Source organism: Peromyscus leucopus, chromosome 10 (assembly GCF_004664715.2).
Source record: "Peromyscus leucopus breed LL Stock chromosome 10, UCI_PerLeu_2.1, whole genome shotgun sequence".
Taxonomy (NCBI): Eukaryota; Metazoa; Chordata; class Mammalia; order Rodentia; family Cricetidae; genus Peromyscus; species Peromyscus leucopus.
In genome coordinates this window covers 88,484,744-88,507,465 of record NC_051071.1, presented here as the reverse complement: position 1 = coordinate 88,507,465, position 22,722 = coordinate 88,484,744, and the positions used below count along the sequence as shown (strand labels likewise).

The window sequence follows — 22,722 nt, the reverse complement described above, 5'->3', positions numbered from 1 at the left end:
CGATATGCAGTGAATTATCTAGTATTCCTACTGATTCTACTAAGGTCTCTTAGAGAAGAAAGCACTCTTCATACCAGACACGCGCAAGTATGGGGGACCACCAGTGACCGTGGGCAGACATGAGCAGGAACAGGGGGACCACCAGTGACCGTGAGCAGACATGACAAGAACGGGGAACCACCAGTGACCATGGGCAGACATGAGCAGGAACAGGGGACCACCAGTGACCGTGGGCAGACATGAGGAAGGACAGGGGACCACCAGTGACCGTGGGCAGACATGACAAGGACGGGGGACCACCAGTGACCATGGGCAGACATGAGGAAGGACAGGGACCACCAGTGACCGTGGGCAGACATGACAAGGACGGGGGACCACCAGTGACCGTGGGCAGACATGAGGAAGGACAGGGGACCACCAGTGACCATGGGCAGACATGACAAGGACGGGGGACCACCAGTGACCGTGGGCAGACATGAGGAAGGATGGGGACCACCAGTGACCGTGGGCAGACATGAGCAGGAACAGGGGGACCACCAGTGACCGTGGGCAGACACTCCTGACAGGAAGACCAGAAGCTAAAGGTTTAACTGTTTTCTCTACTGCAGGTGGTGCTGGTTACCTGCTCTGCTATCTGCAGCTCAGAACTGGGTTACCATCTTGTATTCTCTGTCAAAAGTTCTGTGAACTTCAGACAACACAGGGAAGATTACTATCTACAGATCATCTGCTCTAAATAAACTTCTCACTAAAACACGTGTGGGTTTCAGTTCAAGTGTTCTCGTGACTGTTCAAAGTTTCTTGAGAGCCTTTGAAAACTGTTTGGTCTCAGTGCCGGGAAGTGGCATTCTCTCCAGGTTCACACAGCACCTCCTGAGCAGTTATCCTCTTCAAATCCAAGTGCCCATGACATGCCCGAGGGCCAGGCATGTCTGCGCTTTTAAAAATAACGTGTCAAGAGAGTTCACCTTGACATCAAACATCTCAGAGTTTCCCAGCAGACTCTGTCACACTACTGAGGCTCCAACCAGCTCAGCTCAACTCCCTCTACCCGCAGGGTCCTGACAACAACATATACCCTACCCCCTTTGTCTTTCCCTCTAGCTGGAGCGATCCTCAACTTGCCAAAGGACAGCCCTGGCCAGCATGTGTCACCTGGGTTCACTGGGGTGAGACAGCATTACTTCTTTCTTCTTTCTGGGGCACCCCACCAACACATTCTCTCCATCTGGGATTTATAATATTAACCCGCATCTCTCAGAAAAACTACTTCAATCCTTAATACTATCCTCCCATCAAAAGCCACTTGAACTCACGAAGGCTCCCAGCTGACCCTGACCAATTAACTCCTTTCTATGTCTATTCTTAGTCATGCAGTAGTCACAGTAAAGTGACATCTCTATAAACTACTAATTTACCTGGGCATATTTTTAAAATTTAAATATTCTAAAAGTGAGAGCTTCTATTCATTGACTTTGATCTTTGACCACTAGAAAAAAATGAGATACAGTGAGACTCTGCCTCAAAATGAATAAATAAATAAATGCACGAACTGAAACTCCACTGTAAAATTGGTAACTCGGGCTGGAGAGATGGCTGAGCAGTTAAGATCATTGCTTGCTCTTCCAGGACAGGGGTTTAATTCCCAGCCACTCACAGAGGCTCACAACCTGTAAACCTAGTTCCGGGGGATCCACCGCCCTCTTCTGCCCTCCTCGGGCACTGCATGCACAGGAAACAAAACAGAGAGCAAACAGTTGAAAGGCAATCGGGTCAGGCAGGCATTATGGCGGTGGCACCTCCAGAAGTCTAGCTCAGCAGGGCACCACCCGGCTCCACGGGCAGTGAGGAGTTAACAGTAAGAACTAGAAACACCAGTCACCACCAGTTGGGTTTTTAAATTTTTATTGTAACTACAATTCTCTAAAGACCGCTTGTTATTTAAATTTTGTTCAGCCATGCTTAAATACATACAAAATCTGGAGATCTAGTCCTTTGAGAAGAAAGCTGAAAGTTCAGTGTTCTTCATCGTACTCGCTCATTTTACCTGGTTGCAGACCTTCCCGAGTGTCCTCTGTGGAGTCAGTTCTGTGTCCCTGACGGCTGGATGGCTGTAGCACTCCCAGAATGCCTCTGGCTCACGGGAACGAGCTACAGCCCACGGTTGTCAGCGGCAGGGTCCTCGCTCCAGTGCGCATCCCTCTTCTCCGCCACGAGTTTGATGAACTGGGAGTGGCTGGCATAAAGCTTGAGCTGATCGCTGATGTCAACCCACTTCACCTTCCCGGCATCGTCCCCGGCCTCCAGGGTGAGGTTGTCCATGGTTTCCCCTAAGAAACGCACCAAAAAAAGGGAAATCCGTTGATTCCGCTTTTAATCAATGCAGTTCTGTATTTTCAAACAGTCTTACTAAAAATACGATTAAATCATTGTTATTAGGTGGCCAAAGAATTAAAAACCATAATATTCCAAAATGCCTGAATTCTAACTGATTAAATATTAGATGAAAACTTTTCTCTTTAAAGACTATTCTCCTTGAGAGATACCATGCTATATGAAACCCTTTACAAAAATAAATTCCAGAAGGATTACTGAGTTAAATATAAAAAAAACCTAAAAAACAAATTTATAACTCATGTAGTTTAAGTTATATAATTGAATGCCAAATCAGAAACCATAATATAATATATTCATAATTATATTTTTACACGTATAAATGCCATCACTGTTAGAAATGTAACGGCTCTTCCTATAGGATAAATTGTCAGTGTTTACCCAGTACTTTAAGAAATGAATTCTCCCCGATGAGCACGTCATCAATAACTTCCGGAATGCCTGTATCAGACTCTGCTCCAGGTGGAAGTACAAGGAGTTTAGAGAGCTGGAATTCAGCTCAGTGGTCAGTACCTACCTAGCATACACGAATCTCTGGGTAAAATCCCAAACGTTGAAAACAAAAGTTACATTAAACAAGGTGTGATGGCTTACTGCTCCAATTCCAGCACCCAAGAGAACTGAGGCAGGGGTATTACCATCAGTTCAGAGCCAGCCTGGGCTACATAATGAAAGATTCTGTCTCAAAAAAAAATTATTCAAAGGAAATAGAGGGTAAACTATTCAAGGCAATATATGTGTGTGTTTTATGTGCGTATATAAGCATTGAGTATCATATACTACATTCTTTATTTATCTCTAATGTGCATGGTGTTTTGCCAGCATGAATGTCTGTGCACCACGTGTGTGCCGGGTGCTGGAAGAGGCCAGAAGAGCACTGGATCCCTGGACTGCAGTTACGGGCGATCCTGAGTCACAGGGAGGAGCTGGGAGTTGAACCTAGGCCCTCTGGAAGAGCGGCCATGCTCTCAACTGCTGTGCCCTTGCACCAGCTCAGTCTGAAAAATGGGCAGAATCAGACTTATCGCCTTGTGACACAGGTTAAACACGACAGAGATTCACAGTGGAGTGTCACGTCATTAGACACGATGGAGATACACAGTGGAGTGTCATGTTAAACAGGCAGGTGATGGGGCCTGAAATGGTAGTCCATGACTGCAATCCCAGTATCTGGCAGTCAAAGGCAGGAAGAATGCCCTCAAGTTCGTGGCCAGACTAAGCTCTACAGTAAGCTCAGGATGGCCTAGGCTATAGAGCGAGCTCAGGACAGCCTAGGCTATAGAGCGAGTTCAGGGCAGCCTGGGCTATGTGGCAAGACCCTATCTCAAAAAAAAACTAAAAACAAAGAACAACCGTAACTGAGGCCAGCCCACATCTGTGGCCATCAAGTGGCCATAATATGCTTTTAAGTGAAATGCCAGTCGATGAAACAGAACACACAGCCCGAGCACCTTTTCTCTATCTATTTGTGAAGCTACACAAGGTTTGGAAGAAGCTAAGGCAAGCTAGCAATTGAAGGTGGTGGTTTATATTTTCCTCTTTACATCAACTACTCTCTAAGTTCCAATTATTTTACCTACGTCAAAATCACCATTACAGTAAGACAGCAGAAGTCCTTCCTAAAGAGGACACGGTTGGCCACAGGCTCTAAGTGCTAGTGCTGGCATCCCAGCTCCACATCTGTCCATACTCCAGCTACCAACACCTTCACAGACTGAGAGACGCACAGCTGGTGCGAAGCTAAAGCAGTGGTCCTCAACCTGTGGGCCACGACCCCTTTCACAGGGGTCACCTAAGACCATCAGAAAACACAGATATTTATACTGCAATTCATAACAGTAGCAAAATTACAGTTCTGAAGTAGCAACGAAAATAATCTTATGGTTAGGGATCACCACAACATGAGGAAGTGTATTAAAGGGCCACAGCCCTGGGAAAGTTGAGAACCACTGATTTACAGTGTCCTGTTACCTCAGTACAGTCCTCTAGCACACTGTGTTTTATCTGAACTAACAATGTCTAGACTTTCTTTTACTGCTCTGATCACTGATATTTAAATACATACAGGGTTCAGCAGCTCCCGCTCCCTCTCTCACTAGAAGAAAGCTGAACGAAAACAGATCTCAGATCCACACTGCCACATGCTCAGGTAGAAAATCCCGTCACAGCAGAGAGAGGGGCACAGCAACCAGCCTGAGCACACCCACCGTTTACTGCCCTCGGGTACAATTCTTTTACCAGCAAGGGGTCAGCTGAGAGAAGGGCACACCTTAGACCTTACCAAGGAGTCTCTTAGAGATGCCCAGAGGCACGAGGAAGACAAATCAGTAAGACCAGGACAGAGTCTAGTGCTACAGGCCTGTCCGCCTTAATTCCTTCTGTTAGGTAGACCATGGCCAATCTATACAGGCCAAAGACTTGGAATTAAAGCAGAATTTTTTTGTTTTTGTTTTTTGTTTGTTTGTTTGTTTTACAGAGAAATTGAGATCAACCACCCATCAGGTATATAATGTACCTTCAATCTTTGGGAAAAAGGCCATTTGTTTTTAGCCTCACAAATAAGTAATGCATTGTGTGCAGTTAAACAAGAAACCTGTTCTAAACTCCATTTGCACGTGACAAGTAAGTAATGAATTGTGAAGGGAATTAATTGCTACTGGAGTTTCCTGAGGCCAGGCAAAGGCAGAGTGAAAGGAGACCTCCCACATCTAAGCTGCCGTCCAAGGACAAGTGATTAGCATAAGATCAGGTGGCTCAGCAAAGAGCCAGAAGAACAGGGAGTTCTCTGAACATGGCTCATTTCATCACTCCTCAAACGAATGCCAAACGCTTAAAACACCACTCAGCTCAGCAAGAAAGGGGGTTCTGAGGAGCAAACTGATGCATAAAGATCCTAAGTCATTCTGAAGACAGCAGGTTCCCTTCTCTTCTGTAACAACAGACTGTCTCTCCCAGAGTCCTAAGACCCACAGGTGAGGAAATGCACTTGCTCAGTACCACACACTTATTACAGACCCGTCAATCCCAAGGCCGCAGCACCGGAATGGCAATACATCACACAACAAGATTAATATAAATGCCATCTCTTCCTTCACCGCCAAACTGCCCCACCCCAATTCCCATTTGCTTTTGCTTCTGTTTACACAAATTTAATTGCAGTTTAATAACTGTACTAAATAATTGATGGCTCTCAACCGCATTATTTTAGCCTATAAATCCAACTTCACGTGCCATCAACAGATTAAGGACATTTCAGTCACTGATGGAATTTGGCAGATTTTGTTCTAAGTATTCTTTTAATACTAACAACTTCACTTACAGATAAGCACAGCCCTAAACTCAATAGTTAATTGGTTTAAGAGCTAAGAGACTCTAGATGTACTGACGTCCTAGTAGACATCCTGGCTTTAGCTGGTCCTCAACTCTAGCCAATGGGAACATGTTTAAGACTAAAATCACCTGTCTCATCGTGGTAGTTCACAGCCTCGGTCTCCATCCACGCATTATCAGTGTTCCGAGGATCGTCAACATACCCCTTATATATCTGTTGTAAACGGGGACAGAAAAACAGTGTCTAGGGTGAGATGGGAGTGAGCAGGAGAGACTCAGTTAATACGTGAAAATATCCTGATGCACACTGAACACTACTGAACTGGACATTTTAAAATAGTTATAGTTGTATGTTATATTACATGACTTTACTCCCCCCCAAAAAAAATGCTTACAAAGAAATGTAAACAGCATACAACCTTTAGCATAGCTTCATAGACTTGTCTTATGTTCCTCGGGGTACAATACTCTCTTTTGAGGCAGACTTAAAATTCACAAAATCCTCAGCACCACAGAATCTGAGAGGGTCTGGAGGTGTAACTCAGTGGTAGAATATGATTAGTATGCTGGACCCCCAAGTTCAACAGCACCATGGGAGTCAATTTGGGCCACATCCATAGTATAAGTATTTTTCTGTTTTAATAATTTCTGTGATTATAATATCATAGATTGGAGGGATTATTATTCTTGACAAACCTAGGAAACAGAAATCTAAAAACTGAAATTTAAAGCTCATTAACAACAGAAAATATTGGATCTAGTCATCCTGCACAAATGTAAGATGATCCAGACAGCATATATAACAAACAGAAAATCCCCTTGGGAGGCCAAGGCAGGGAATAGGAGACCCAGCCCAGGGCTGGAGAGAGCTCGGTCAGTAAGGCGAATGCTGGGCAAACACAGGAGACTCATGGATCCCTGGGGCTTGCTGACATGTCAACTGGGTCTAACCAATGAGACCTCTCTCTCAAAAAGCAAAGCAAATGGCATGTGAAAAAGTCTTCTCTCCTTACACACATACACACACACACACACACACACACACACACACACACACACACACACTCCACATGAGAGAGAGAGAGAGAGAGAGACGTTAAGCACAGTCTGCTTTGTGAGCAGATCCCACGGCCCCGCTGACAGGAGCCTCCCAGGAGCCCTTACCACGAGATGCTCCTGGCTGAAGAGCGTGTGCAGCTTCTCCTCGATCTCTCTCTTCTCAGCACTGGACTTCTGTAAGGAGTTCAGGGCTTCCTCACCAAACTCCCTCTTCAGTGTGGCACTGATCTTCTCTCCGGGGTCTACCATCCCCTGCAGGCACGTTGTTTAAGAAGTTAAGCTTTGGCTTATTCGACACATGTTTACCAACTGGTACAATAAACGTGTATTATTGTGTTTCCCAGCCCTCTGTGAGAAGTGCTTCTTAAACCATTCGTTTCCAGCATCAGCAGCCAAGAAAGGCAGCGCATACACTGAGCCACAGTAATCAGTCCAAGGTTAGGCTATGGCAAACTGTTCCAGGCAAACTCATTTCTTCGTACTTTCCAAACTCAAACTACAAGGCCTGGAGGCAAGAAAACGGCACAGTGACTCTTCCCACACTGACTAGTCCGTTCCAGCCACAATGGCTTCCTCGGCATTTCCAGATGCACCAGCAGCACTCTGTCCGAGAGCGGCTGCGCCTGCTAATTCTCCCCACAGAACCCCAAATGTCTCTCCACAGACACTACTCATTCGCTTCCTCCGTAATGTCATTTAAATGTCACCTTCCCCAAAGGCCTTCTCCAGCTGTAACTAAATTTTCAATTTCTCAATCACTTTTTACTTCCAGGCCTGGTCTAGATTTTCCTGTTCTGACATAAAACTTAGATTTAACCGATCCATCTTATTACACGAGCTACCTTTCCCACTGAAATGTAACAGAAGACGGGATATCTGTTCATTTGGCTCTGTTCTGTCTCGGTGTCTACAACATTAACTGACAAAGGCAGGGAGTCGTCAATAAGGAGATGAAAACTGTATCAGTGTACTCAGAAACCTATCAGTGACAACTGCTGCTTCCCAATCGGAATTTCAAATAACGATAAAAATGTAATGCCCTACAATAAAGCCATTCTTGTGTTATTGCACTTAGCAAGAGTGAACTGGTTCCCGGTGTCAGGCTGAGCTTGGATCAGTCAGCTAGTCTGCCATTCCATTCCACTTTTACACTACAAAGAAAAACATATTCTTACGACAGCAGTATATTCATAAAAACTCATCTTCACTCAGCTACCGCCATCTCACAGTAAGACATAAACTACAAGGCCTCTACCACACATAGGATACATATTTTAATGTATTCAAATATATCAGTGGCACAAAGTCAAAATGGGCTACAAGTACACCTTCCTGATGGTGATATGGAACTTCAGGAAAAGTCTGTAACCAGTGGTATTATGATTAAAAATAAGAATTCAATCAATAATGCTAAAAATATATAACTGAGTTTAGAGTAGGGGGCTGAGATGAACCTTACATAAGGAGTGCCAACCATATGTCAAACATTCATTGGCATCTCTCTGAGGTCAATAGGGCTACCTTCATTTTAACAACGAGGGCCTGGACTCCATCACCCACAGCCACTGCACAGGGCAGAGCAGGAGCCTCGGTCTAGCCGCAAGTTCATGTTCTTCCAAAGATGCTACAACTGTACGTGATCCTCAAAGTACATCATTCTAAACCATGGTGGTGATAGAGACTGGTGGGGAATGAGGAGCAGCCTCCTCCATGGCGGTGATAGAGACTGTGATGGGGAGTGAGGAGCAGCCTCCTCCATGGCGGTGATAGAGACTGATGGGGAGTGAGGAGCAGCCTCCTCCATGGAGGTGATAGAGACTGATGGGGAGTGAGGAGCAGCCTCCTCCATGGCGGTGATAGAGACTGTGATAGGGAGTGAGGAGCAGCCTCCTCCATGGTGGTGATAGAGACTGATGGGGAGTGAGGAGCAGCCTCCTCCATGGCGGTGATAGAGACTGTGATAGGGAGTGAGGAGCAGCCTCCTCCATGGAGGTGATAGAAACTGATGGGGAGTGAGGAGCAGCCTCCTCCATGGCGGTGATAGAGACTGTGATAGGGAGTGAGGAGCAGCCTCCTCCATGGTGGTGATAGAGACTGATGGGGAGTGAGGAGCAGCCTCCTCCATGATGGTGATAGAGACTGTGATGGGGAGTGAGGAGCAGCCTCCTCCATGGTGGTGATAGAGACTGATGGGGAGTGAGGAAGGAGCAGCCTCCTCCATGGTGGTGATAGAAACTGATGGGGAGGGAGGAGCAGCCTCCTCCATGGAGGTGATAGAGACTGATGGGGAGTGAGGAGCAGCCTCCTCCATGATGGTGATAGAGACTGTGATGGGGAGTGAGGAGCAGCCTCCTCCATGGCGGTGATAGAGACTGATGGGGAGTGAGGAGCAGCCTCCTCCATGGTGGTGATAGAGACTGATGGGGAGGGAGGAGCAGCCTCCTCCATGGAGGTGATAAAGACTGTGATGGGGAGTGAGGAGCAGCCTCCTCCATGGCGGTGATAGAGACTGTGATAGGGAGTGAGGAGCAGCCTCCTCCATGGAGGTGATAGAGACTGATGGGGAGGGAGGAGCAGCCTCCTCCATGGTGGTGATAGAGACTGATGGGGAGTGAGGAGCAGCCTCCTCCATGGAGGTGATAGAGACTGATGGGGAGTGAGGAGCAGCCTCCTCACACGGGAGCCTCACAGTGAGCAAAGCAATGGACAGTGACAGCATCAGCGGAGGGCGGGGCCGTGCTTACCCCCGGAATTGCCCACTCTCCACAGTCTTTCCTTTTTATTGCAACAAACTGTAAGATGCATTTCCCGGAGACAGGATGTGTGATTTTATTACCGCTCTCATCCCTTTTCCACCTGTGAGCGGGGACAGAAGACAAGATTCCAGCTTATATCTGTGACCATAAAGGTGCTTTCTCCATACCAAAGTACTTATTTACCCAAACCAGCCGGTTTAAGACTGTTTTTATTAGAAAAATGATCTATTTAGCCCTGTTATTAACCAGAAGGAAGTTTACAGCACACAAGGTTGCTGTATTCTTTGTAAGGAAAATTTAGATTACATAAGATTTTTACTCCTTAACAAAAAACATTTAAAAGCAGAACATAATTTGAAGGAAGGTTCTCAAGGTGTTGCAAGGTATTTTTCCACCAAGGATCCCTTTTAGAAACGGAAGTGATAAACAGGCCCGGCAATACTTCTTGGACTGAGCACCTCACCCTGGGATATCAGAAAAGCAGGCTACCAAGTAGTTTCAGCTGAGTGTAAAGTAGTGCTCTTCAATCTTTATACCATCCTTAGACTATGAGGGGGAAAAAAACCTCCATTCTATACTTTAATTTTATGTCTTGAATTTAATTATGTGGTTAGGGAATAGGCAGTTCAGAAAACGTTTTTCTAACCACATCCTCTTTCTCAAAGACAAGCCTCCCTCCCTTTCCTGATCCACAGCTTCAATTGCAATGCTTTTTCTAAAACTGGTCTTCTAGACAAAGATAAGAACTTTGTACTTCCAATAACAAGTAGGTAGGGAAGCCTATGGTGCAACTCTCACCCTAGAGGAAGTGTGAGGGCACACTAGTGTTGGATGGGTCTCCAAGTTTCATCTGACCCCCAAGTCCTCACGAGAGGTTCTGGAGCAGGGCTAACCCCCAAAGTGACACATCCTAAGAACAGGTTCCAGACTGGGGAGTACAGTAAACAGAGCAAAAGAATTAGTGCAGACCCAAACACAACATAAGAAAGATACAAAGCAATAAAATATTGGTCCAAGAAAATGAACATCTAAGCAAGTGGGGGGGGGGGTGGAGTGTGAAGCTCAAGAAGGCAGCGAATGTTTACACAGAATTCTCAAGTCTGTGTTCTTAAGACAGCCAGAGAATACTGCTCAGCAGGGTAATGCCGTTAGCATTTTAGAGAGCTCACTGACTTCCACAGAGGCACGAAGATCACGAAGATCACTCAAGGGAAACAAAATGACTCAAAGACCAGACAAAATGCTGTTACCATCTGCTACTTGCTATTTCTTTACCTTTTACCTGCTACACTTAATAAACTCATTCATTGAAACTGAAAGTGCGGCTTTCATAGATACCATCCTCTGGAAAGGGCAGCACCCTTGTACAGGCAGGGTGCTCCACGGCTCCCTTCTAAGGTAAGACTATAAGTGAGTTTACCCTTTTAGTCGTTGGAAGCCAAGGGGTAGGAGTGACTTGTCCATTCCTGAGATACCCTCAAGGTCTTTCCTATACCAGTCCACTGAAAGCTCCTGGATTCTTTTTAATGGCACCAAGTTCTTTAACAATCATGCCTTCCTCAGTGATTTTATGGACAAACAAGTTTACTATAAAACATTACGACACGTTACTCTGGCTATCTCATACGTCTTATGTCCATCAAGCGGCCACAGTGAGTGACTGGCCTGCATCATCTAGGCTTGTACAAGCACACTGTGTGTCAGGCACACAGTGAGGACATTGCCTAATGACGTGTTTCATAGGACGTGTCTCCAATGCTGAGCAATCCATGACTGCACTTGGTCATATTTCATGCTTTTTATTTTAAATTTCCCACCTCACAAATGAAGCTACAGCTCGTCAATGACCAAAACCTTAATTCTTATACTTTTTTATATGCTCCAAAGTTCATACTCAATGCTGAAAAAAAAAAAAAAACAAATGTTCAATAAATATCTGCCAGGTATATGCAAACTTTTGACAATGTAAAACATGACTCTGTCATTTACAAAGCTCATGCTGGAGAAACAGGCTCTCGAGTGAAAAAAACCATCTCATGTGGTGCTGGGCCACATTCACAGCCATCACTGGGCACAGAACGCAGCTCTCGGACAGTAAGTTGGACATGCCTGGTAGATAATGCTTGATGTACACCTACCACATAAAACCGCAGCTTAATCAACTGACTGACTGATTTTGAGGCTTTGAGATGGGCCTCAAGTCCATGGCAATCCTCCTGCTTCAATCTCCCAACTATGGGGATCACAAGCATAAGACACAACACCTCGCTAAAACTACAGCTTTGTTCTTCCACCACACACCACATCATCTAAGGTCCCATGTACATACAAACACAGTCTGTACCTACACATAGAACACAGACATAGAGCTGACATTTGTATTTTTCTCATCACTTAGCTCTCTGCTACTCAAACACCTTACTCGGTCCTTACCTGGTTATAATGGGATCTGCAGCATGATTTGGGCCCCATCTCCCCAAAAGACCCCGGCCAACCAGTCCTGTCCTTCCTGCAGGATTTCTATGGGGAAAAGAACACAAGACCACAAACAACACACAATCAATTAAATGCACTCATTATTTAAAGTCTGGCTTGATACAGCATGCGTGTGTGTACACACGTTTGAATGTGTATAGGCGGTATGCATGTACATGTGTGGAGGCATGAAGTAGACATCCGGCCTGAGGTGTCTTCATCAACAGCGCTCCAGTTTATCAAGAGAGGACCAATCAGCTAGTCTGAGGTAGCCTGGCTGGCCAGTTACCCGTGCCATAGCCTGCTCAGTCCCTTCCTTGAGTCCTGAGATCACAGGCAGGCACCCTGCCTGATTGGCTTTTGTGTGGGCTCTGGAGGGCCAGACTCCTGTCTGTGTGCCTATAAGACAAGAGCTTCACCACAGAGCCATCTTCCCAGCCCCCAAATAACCTTTTGTTTGTTTTTCTGAGACAGGGTTTCTCTGTGTAGTCCTGGCTATCCTGGAACTCACTCTGTAGACCAGGCTGGCCTTGAACTTGTAGAGATCTGCCTGCCTCTGCCTCCCGAGTGCTGGGATTAAAGGTATGTGCTACTAACTTCTTAATCTAATCTCTTAATCTAATCCACAGCCCAGAATAAAATGTCAGCTACACGCATCCCCACTCACACCCCATGACATCACCGCATCTACACTCACACCCATCTGCATTACTGCTGTTGAAACTGAGTGAATTTTTATATTGCTTTGCACTAAACTCACAAACTTTTTTTAACTCACCTGGACAACTAACAATAATTTTTTTTGAAATTACAGAAGGACAGGAACAGGAGATGGGCAAAAAGAGCCTTGATGTTTAAATTACTGGGTTTTACTTGTCTTTTAAATTGCACTCTATTTAGTGTGGTGTGTGTGTGTGTGTGTGTGTGTGTGTGTGTGTGTGTGTGTGTGTGTGTGTGTCAGAGAACAAGCTATAGGACTCAATCTCTCCTTCCAACCTGAGTCCCCGGGGGCAGGTGGTCAGCCTTGTAGTGGAGACTTTATACACTGAGCAATTTTACCAGCAAAGAATTTTACTATCTTTCATGTCTTACATGTTTGAATAAATTCTGACTATAAGCCATTAGCTCATTTAATAAATATCCATTGAAAATACAAATTTTAGTCCTTTTTATACTTATCCAATTATTTGTTTCAACCTTCAAGATAAAATAATGAAACAATATATTCAAAAATCCTGTCTCCAGCACTTACTAGCTGTGTGCAAACTGCTAACATTCTTTCCTCATCTGTTAAATGGAACTAAAAATACGTGAATGCACGGGGAGTTCTGTGAAAACGTCGGTGGTCACATACCGTGCCCAGCTCTTACAGTTTCACTAACTGTAGACTGCAGACTGCTAACACCTCCTTTCCCTGGCGATCTCAGGCTGAGTGACTCCACGCCAGCACCCACCTGGGTCTCCCGTTCTCGATCTCGTACAGGCCGTTCTGGCTCTTTCTCTCCACGTGCCCATCCTTTTCATTGAATTTGGGAGAAAAGTTGCTTTCACTGCAATGAGAATGACAATGCAAAATAAAACGATGATTAAACACCGCCTACAGCTTAACAACCTAACTCACTGTTATTCATGATAAACAGTATCTTTGAAAAATTTTAAGAGTAAGTTCTGATTTACAAATCATCTTATTCAATCAAAACAGGCTCTAGAGGTGGGCAAAGACCCTCTTAGCCAAAGCAGAAAAAGATGTCATATTATAAGGCCTATTTAACCCTTTTAAAAGAAGGAAGGGACCCCCTCCTACATGAGCAAAATGTCCACATCATACCAGAAACCCAAAACCATCTGTGGGAACGCTGCAGCAACAGCCGCTTCCACAGGGTTCCCAAGCAAAGGTTCCTTCTGAACAGGGTGACATCCCTACTGCCTCCAAGTGACTTTACCTTAATTTAATGCATATTGGTTAATGCTGTCAAATATCTACATATCATCAAAATTCACAAAGGGTGAATTCATCCCCTCAATCATACAGTAAATATGATGTATATTAAAAATAGCCATAGTCCTCTGGAAATGCTGGAGATCTTGACCTGAATTGCACGTTTACTAAACTGCACACTTTGGAAATGCACATGGACTGCATTTATGTCATGCCTCAACAGAAAGATTTTATAACAAACAGTATGTAAAATCTTGCAAATAAATTAAAACAAGACCAAGATGAACCAGACCTAGAACCCGTACAACTCAATGGCCTTCTATACAGTTAGCGTGGGCATTCGGAACAGAGGCCGAGAAGTTCTGAATTACATGTTACACTTTCTGTATCAAACATATTCTTATGCACTTATCCACTACCACAACCAAAGAACGCACCAGTTAGACCTAGAATGGCAATTAGCTGTATGTCCTCTTTCGTAGCTCATGTCCAGCACCTGCACTCAGCCCTTCCTCACCCCTTATATGCAGCCTCTCTTGTTCTCTTCATGTGACGCTGCACCCACATGTCCATTGTTTACATATATGTGTATATTATTCGCTACATTCTGGATGAAGGAGGCCTGGGGCTCTTTTTCTTCTGAGGCTGTGTGATGGCAGTTTAGCAGAGTGTAAGAGAATAAACTCGGGAGGCAACTGAGTTAAAGACAGGGTTTCTCTGTGCAGTTTTGGTACCTGTCCTGAAAGTCCCTCTGTAGACCAAGCTGGCCTTGAACTCACAGAGATCTGCTTGCCTCTGCCTCCCAAGTGCTGGGATTAAAGGCATGCGCCACTGCCACCGGCTTTTTTTGTCTTTTTTTTTGTTGTTGTTTGTTTGTTTTTTGGTTTGGGTTTTTTTTTTTTTTTTTTTTTTTTTTGGTTTTTCAAGACAGGGTTTCTCTGTGTAGCTTTGCGCCTTTCCTGGAACTCGCTTTGGAGACCAGGCTGGCCTCAAACTCACAGAGATCCACCTGGCTCTGCCTCCCAAGTGCTGGGATTAAAGGCGTGCGCCACCACTGCCCGGCTTGTCTTTTTAATTAATGCATAATCACTGTACATACTATGGGGAACAGTGACCATCTGGTGCATTTATAAAAATGTGACAACCTAATTTAAGTCATTAGCGTTTATATCATCTCACACATTTACCACTTCCTTACATGGGGAACTTTGAAATTCTCTTTTCTAGTTCATATATACATACTTATACATATATAAATTATATGATATATATACGATATAAAACATAGTATTGTGAATGGTAACCCCCGCTGAGCCATAAGATGGCAGCACTCCCTAAGGAACTGTGTGTGGGCAGCTGCTGACTACCCAATCACCCGCTTACACTTCCTACCCTGTAGTTACCCTCTCTTAATATCTACCTCAATCAATTTGTTTGATTTTTGCTGTTAGAAGTGCTGGGGTGGGGATGCAAGTGTGCATGTTTGTGCGTGTGGAGACCGGAGGTCAACCTCGGGGATTAATTCTCAGCAGCCATCCACTCATTGTTTCTTAGAACCTCTTACTGGTCTGAAACTGGCCAAATATCCTGGGCTGCTGGCCAGCAGGCTCCAGGGATCCCATGATCCCAGCCTCTCCAGCACTGGGGTTACAAGCGCATGCTGCACCTGCCCCTGTCCCCACTCCTACCTCCCCCCCCAACCCTCCCACGTCCCCCACACTCCTGCCTTTTTACATTGGTTCTGGGGACCAAACTCAGGTCCAAATGCTCTTATAGCAAGCACTTTAACCACTCACCATTCTCTCCAGCTTAAAGTCATTTTGCTCAGCTCAGATATAAATGTCAGACCAACATACGGTCACAAATTCTCCAAATTCGCCAAACACAAATGGACTGGACATTGTAAATGTAATTCTTATTTGATAATTGTTCCTATTGTATATATTTTTACTGTATCAGAGTTAAAACTTTTCCCTTTCATTTAGACAAAAAGGGGGAAATGGTGTGGGGGTATTTGTACACTGTGTGAAGATAGATGTATTGCTGTGACTGTTGTAATAAAAAGCTGAATGGCCAATAGCTAGGCAGGAGGTATAGGTGGAAATTCCAAGCAGAGAGAGAATTCTGGGAAGAAGAAAGGCGAAGCTGCCACTCAGACACGGAGAGAAACAGGAGATACAAGATGGGAGAGGTAACACCAAGTGGCAAAATGTAGATTAATATAAATGGGTTAACTGAAGTTATAAGAGCCGGCTGAGACAAGCTTAAGCTAATGAGCAAGCTTTCATAATTAATACTAAGTCTCTGTGTAGTGATTTTGAGCTGGCGGCCCTGACAGGAAAGTACTGCTACAAAGGGGTTGGAGAACAACCTTCTCAACGGGCACTGAGGTAGACTTACATAGGACTACGGGTTCTGGTGCTATTGTACACTCTGGTGACTTCAGAGCGATTACAGACCATTTCAAAGAGCTAGAAGAAATGATTTGGAATGTTTCCAACTTAAAGAAAGGAGGTTTGAGGAGGCAACTCTGTTTAAGCTGATTCAAATACATACATGCATCCAACACCAGTGCAGCCTTATGTTTTTATACATGAGTCAAAATACAAGCTTAGGCTGAGAATGTACCTTAGTGCTAACCACTTGGATACTTAGCAATGACCAGCAACAAAGAAGTAAAATAAAATAATTAAAATAAATCCAATGAATGAGTAACTTTTAAAAATAATTTTTAGATTGACTTTATTTCATAAGTATGAGTGTTTTGCCTGCATTTATTACATACATCACCAGGCTGCCCATGGAGCTAAGAAAGCCCCCGAAACTGGAGTTATGAAGGTTGTGCACTACCATGTAAGTGCTGGAAACCAAACTCAGGTCCTCCATAAGAGCAACAAGTGCTCTTATACTGAGCTCTCTGCCTAGCTCCTGAAAGCTTTTTAAAAAGCAAACAGTCCTACAGCTGTATTAGATGTATCATTAAAGGGAACATAAATAGCAGGCACATGGAGAAGATAATGCGGCAAGGACCCGAGGTTTTGGTTTCGTATGAGGATCAGTTCCGGAGCTCTTCTGTCCGGCTCAGTGAGCACAGCCCACACTGTGCTGGAGACAGATCTCCAGTGTTCTCACCACACCACAGAAAGCAGTATACAGGACGGCAGTGAGTGTGTTAACTGCTGTTACTATGGTAATTGTTTCACAGTGCACTCGTGAAACAAACCACTGAGCTGTACATCTTAAATACATATAATTTTTGTCGATTATAGCATGGCAAAGCTGGAAAGAGAATAAAAGAGAATATGATCATGAAATATGAACCAACCCAGCACTTCCAGGAACATAAAGCACTCTGCCTCTCCTCTCCTCCTTCCCCACTTTCTCTCTCCCTTTCCTATTTTATCATGCTCATCATCTGTTTTTGATAGTCTGGAAAAATGTCTAAGAACATTTTCACAACCTCAAATACCAGCCTAGCTCTGTTGGAAACATCAGAGGTGTACAACTGTTAACCCAACTAGGACATGCAAAAACAGACACCTGCTGTGGGATGGTCTTTCTGTATGCTGTGAATATGTGTTGCTTACTATTGGTTAATAAAGAAGCTGTTTTGGCCCATGGTAAGGCAGGATAAGAGCCAGGTGGGAAATCTAAGAGAGACACAGGGTGAAGTAGGCAGAGTCAGGGAGACAGGATCCAGTTGCCCAAGGAGGAACAAGATGCCAGCAGACTGGTAATACCACGACCACAAGACAAAATATAGATTAATAGGAATAGGTTAATTTAAGATGAAAGAGCTAGCTAGCAAGAAGCCTGAGCCATAGACCAAAGAGTTTGCAATTAATATTAAGCCTCTGAGTGATTATTTTATAAGCTGCTGCGGGCCGGGTGGAACACAGGAAAACTTCTGTCCACAGACACCACCCACTGTTATCATTTCAAAACAAACAGCAGGTATTTCAAAGCAAAATAGATATGCCTATTAGGAGAGATCCTTGTAAAACTTAGCAAAGAGTAAACAAACATGGATTATTTGGTCTGGGCAGAAACTGACTTGTAACAACGCCCAGAATGGATAAAAATGATTTCTCTAGGAACAAATGATAACTGAAAACACATGACCTGTAGACATCTTGCACCCAGCTAACATCCACCTCTCACCTGATCTGAGGATCCGCCCACCTGGGGCCAGCCAAGACAGAGACTGCAGTGTACTCCACCGGGTTATAGTCCTGCCACTCAACGAGCCAGCCCACCTTCTCATTGGGAACCTGACTCCGTTCAACTTTCGAACCCGGGTAAGGAGATGTCCGAGCCTTGTTGTGGGAATTGTCTTTGGCATCATTAGAACCAGACATGATGTTGGCGTTAAGGTGAAATCCACAGGATGGAAATGAGTTCCTAAGGAGAAAAAAAGAAAAGCATCTTACGAACATTCTAAAATATGAATTAAATAACCTAGTTCAAAGTTTGCCAAAACATTTTTCAATTTCAAATACTTAAAAATTAGAAAACTGGGGCTGGAGAGATTGATGACTCGGCGGTTAAAAGCATATGTCGCTCTTCCAGAGGACCCAAGCTTGATTCCCAACACCTAAGTCAGACACGCACAACCACCTACAACTCCAGCTCCAGAGTATCCGAGGCCGCTGACCTCTGAGGGCACCTGCACTCATCTGTGCATCCACATGCACACGCAAAATAAACACTTGTAAATCAAAAAAGTTAAGAACATGTAGCATCCACGAGGGGTTTTTCTAAATATCGAGCTTTTGAAAATTAGCTAAATCAGACTGGAGAGATAACTCAGCAGAAGGCTTACACAAGGACCTCAGGTCAGAGCCCTGGCACTGACACAAGAGGTGAGCACCTCCGCACAGTCACCACAGACAGCATCGGAGGTGAAGGATGTTCACCGGGAAAGCTCAGTAGCCAGCCAGCCTACGGGTGAGCTCCAGGGTCAGTGAGAGAGACCCTGTCTCGGGGGCCAAGGAAGACATCCAGGATCAACCTCTGGCTCCCATATGGACGGACACACACACACACACACACACACACACACACACACACACACTGACACGCACCAGCATGCACACACAAACTAGTTAATCTCATAACTGTTGCCTATTGACTGCAATTATTTTAGCTGAGGAAACAGAAGGCAGAACTTTCATTTTGCTTCCTTTCAGGAAATGGGCGGGAGTGTTATGGGAAATCAGCCATGGGCAAAAATACAAACAGGAGTTTATTAATAAAAAAGTATGTGCAAGTTTTTGTGTGGACATGAGTTACCTGTGGTGTGACTGCTGAGTCATACCAACACAGAATGAATGTTTTTGTAAGAGAGTGACAGACTGTCTGTTCTGTCTGACTTTAGCAGGTCCAATTCCGCCCTGTTGTCTGTGTCTAGAGCTGTGAGTGTAATGCAAGCTGTTCTCTGTCACACCATTTAGAGACTTTCAAAACACTACCACTTCATTTTGCATGCACTCTGCATCCATGAGGTATTATCAAACTCCCACCTGCAGGGCATGCCCAACTAACGATTCGGTTCCCACCCCAGGAAGGCTGGGCTCCAGTGAAAAGCAGGAGAATATATAACCTGACTCACTTTGGGCAAAGTACAAGTACAATTCGGTTCCCAGCCCAGGGAGCTGGGATCCAGTGAAAAGCAGGAGAATATATAACCTGACTCACTTTGTGCAAAGTACAAGTACGATTCCTGAGCAGTGGGGACAGCTAGGGAGGCCACCTGATCAGAGCTAGCCTGGATGCTCAGCAGAGTGCCTCACAAACCAATAAAACTGGTGGGTTTTCATTACTTTCCTATCTGATGACATGCTTCCTTCAGCACTAAAGATCTGGAAATCTAAGTTATGAATTCTCTGAAAAATAAAGACCATTCAAAGCTCACACTCAAAAATACGTAAGTATAAAACGTATTTATCTAACCAGATTGCAGGTATATGTTTTTAGAAAGTTAACAGAGTCTGTTCTCTATATTGAAATGAGAGATAAGTTGCATGGATGGGAATAGGAAAAAAAAGAAAAAAAAATTCATTATTCTATCCCAACCACGTACCAAAAATATTTAAGTAATCTGAGGTTCCCTGTTCCCCAATTTAGACTAAGCAAGCAGAACTCTGTCAACATGCTCTCTGGTCTCAGACTTACACGCCTGACTGCTTACTTTCGTAAGTCAATTGAATTCCATAAAAAAAAGAGTGGAGCTGGAGAGATGGCACTTCCACCAAGACCAGCAACCATCCAGTCACTGGGTACTAGAGTTCAGGCCTTCAGGTCCCAGGACGCATCCAAAACGCCAGGTAGTCCACGCATACCTGTGACCTCACCTTGAGGGGGCGGTTAGGAGGATCCAGCCTAGCCTAAAAAAAAACCCCACAATTCTTTTATGAGGAAGAGAATCTTCCTCAAATGAATAGGCAAACAGTGAGTGATGAGACACCCAATATCAATTGCTGGGCTCCACACAGGTGCACAGGCACACATAACTACACAGACGCATGCATGCACACGCACGCGCGCACACACACGCACACACACAAGCACACACATAACAGAGAGAACACTCATAAATATTTTTAAAACAAATAGCAAAATAAAATCAGACTATGCATCTTCCCTACAGAGAAGTGCGATCCCATTTACATCTGCTCTCCAATGTGAGACAGGGACAACTACTAGAACAAGAATACTTATTACATACATATACAGAGCCTAAGTCTTTTTTTATTGAATAACAGATCTATGCAAGAAACTTTTGCCCTAACAAATAGGAATTAGGAAACTAATTTGGAAATAAGTCTAATAAAGACTCGGGAACCTTAATAGGTTAGCTGAGGCCATATATTCTCAGCTGAATCAGAATCCAGATCCAGGCTCTCAGCTGGGCCACACCCCTAAAGAAAACTACAGTCCCAAACTCTTGATGGCACACTGCTCTTGCCTATCCCCAGAGGGTTTACAGTATTAGATTAGCGGGCGCGTAACACATTCTTGCTGACTCAGCTTTGGACTTGACTTCTGAACATGCAGTTTCGGTTCTGGATACACCACTTCCAGAGTTCACTTCCTCGTCTTACTAAAACAAAGAATAAACACCAAGCAGCTTGGCACTGTTCTGGTAACAATCAACAAAAATGGCATTAGTGACTTCCAGGGAGCTGAGTTTTTTCCCTCTGCAAACCCCACTGAAGAAGACCAGATGTACAAGAGGAAGTTCATTCACACCAGCAGACAGAGGACACTCTGAGAGGTTTTAACCTGTCAGGAAGACAGAAAACAGATGAAACCATGAGGCCTACAAACCACAGTAGAAGAGGTTTCTATTTTCAAAAAGGTGAAGGAAGATGTCACTCCTGTAAGCGGAGCCCTCAGGAATTTCAAATTTGGTCTTATAAGCCGGCCACGGAACTAACCTCTTTTCCTCTGTGAAACCGAAGCTTGGTTATAGTCTACCTCCTGGACAGTCAAGTTTGAGGTGTGGGTGTATGTGTTTTAAGGAGGTGAGGGTTAGGACCACTGCTACAGACACTGGTGTCGGAGAACTTAAAACAGAACCAGGCTTACAAACTTTCCAAGTCACTCGGAAAGTCGCGGCCACCTCGTCCAGCAGAAAGAGAAAGAGCGAGGTTACACTTTGGTTCTCGATGGAACCAAAAGCCAAGAGTCAATCGCCTTCCTTGCGCACAGCAAGCACTATCTGCTACTCACAGTAACAGTATATATGTTTCCATTACAGGTGTCCAGTACCACCCCTCACACCCAGCCACGCAGAAAACGCTCATTCAACTCCCTGGTGGTCTATGAATTAACACTGGCGGCTTAGCTATGATGGCAAATTTAGACATCAGAGATCCAGAAAGGTCCTTGCTCATTGTTTTTTCCAAAATCCAGTACGCGAGCAAAGCCTACAACACAACCTTCAGGAAGGGCAAGTGGGGGTCGCAGCCCACCCGAGGTCGGGGGAGGGAGCCGCAGCCCGTCCCAGAAACGGGGTACCTGGACGCGGGGACGCCGCGGCAGCCTGAGGACCGCACAGTCAGGGACGCGAGGGCCACTGAGAGCGACACGGTGGCGACCGCCTGCCCCAGGGAGCGGCCGGCCATCGGCGCCCGGCGCGCGGGGTCTGCAAGCCGCCCGGCCTGGCTCGAGCCCCGCAGCGAGCCCCGCGCCGGGTGCGCCGGGCAGCCAGCGGGCACTAGGACCCGGCGGCGCTCGGCCCTGGCGGGACGCCGACGTCGTGTCCCCCCCACCACACCAGCCGGCTGTCCGCAGCCCGCGGCGCCCGCAGCCCCACGACGCACCGGCCGCACGACGGCGCTTTACGACGACGATGCCGCAAACCAACCTCGCTGCCCCGGCCTGCCCCGCCCTCCGCCCCCCGTCTGCGCAGGCGCGCGGAGGTGAGCGGCGGGGCGCGCAGGGAGGACCGCGGAGGCCAAAGCGGAAGGGAAGGCGCCGGGAGAGGAAGGCCGCACGGAGTCACGTGGGCGGTACGAGGTTCGGAGGAGACGTCATGGCCCGGTGGCGGCTCCTGAGACGGCAGCGGGCTGCTTTCCAGACGCCAACTAACTCGCTTTTCGGACCGCGCGCTCCGAGCTGACGCGGCGACCGCCCTGTGAGCGGGAACGGGGGGCGGAGGGGTGGGGAGAGCCTCCCGCCAGTCACGTGATCCGCTCGGTCAGGTGACCTGCGCCCCGCTGGGACCTAGAGGAAGGGATCCCAAGCCTGGAGCCGGGTCCGAGC

General features: G+C 45.7%; 1 protein-coding gene across 3 annotated transcripts; it reads right to left on the bottom strand.

The window, feature by feature from the left end:
- Positions 1-1,888: 1,888 nt before the first annotated feature.
- On the bottom strand, positions 1,889-22,349 carry Nudt9 (nudix hydrolase 9). Of its 3 annotated transcripts, none has more exons than XM_037209234.1 (8): positions 22,325-22,349; positions 18,115-18,354; positions 13,469-13,564; positions 11,973-12,059; positions 9,528-9,639; positions 6,889-7,035; positions 5,854-5,938; positions 1,889-2,330 (listed from the first exon to the last, which is right to left on the bottom strand). In XM_037209234.1, exons 2-8 carry the CDS (start codon positions 18,309-18,311, stop codon positions 2,152-2,154), a joined length of 903 nt encoding a protein of 300 aa, XP_037065129.1. In that variant the 5' UTR covers positions 18,312-18,354; positions 22,325-22,349; the 3' UTR covers positions 1,889-2,151. The 3 variants fall into 3 exon arrangements, with proteins under 3 accessions (XP_037065129.1, XP_028723145.1, XP_028723144.1); XM_028867312.2 differs by lacking the exon at positions 22,325-22,349 and adding an exon at positions 22,281-22,303; XM_028867311.2 differs by lacking the exon at positions 22,325-22,349 and adding an exon at positions 21,976-22,165.
- Between the last annotated feature and the right edge of the window lie 373 nt (positions 22,350-22,722).

What these genes read in the sequence shown, in the direction of transcription:
- Nudt9 (XM_028867311.2), bottom strand. Translation starts at nt 22,082, where the DNA reads ATGGCCGGCCGCTCCCTGGGGCAGGCGGTCGCCACCGTGTCGCTCTCA. An exon ending in TGGGCGGATCCTCAGATCAG is followed by an intron (nt 13,565 to 18,114) that starts GTGAGAGGTGGA and finishes TTCTCATTGCAG; the next exon opens with TGAAAGCAACTTTTCTCCCA. An exon ending in GCAGATCCCATTATAACCAG is followed by an intron (nt 9,640 to 11,972) that starts GTAAGGACCGAG and finishes CCCCGCTCACAG; the next exon opens with GTGGAAAAGGGATGAGAGCG.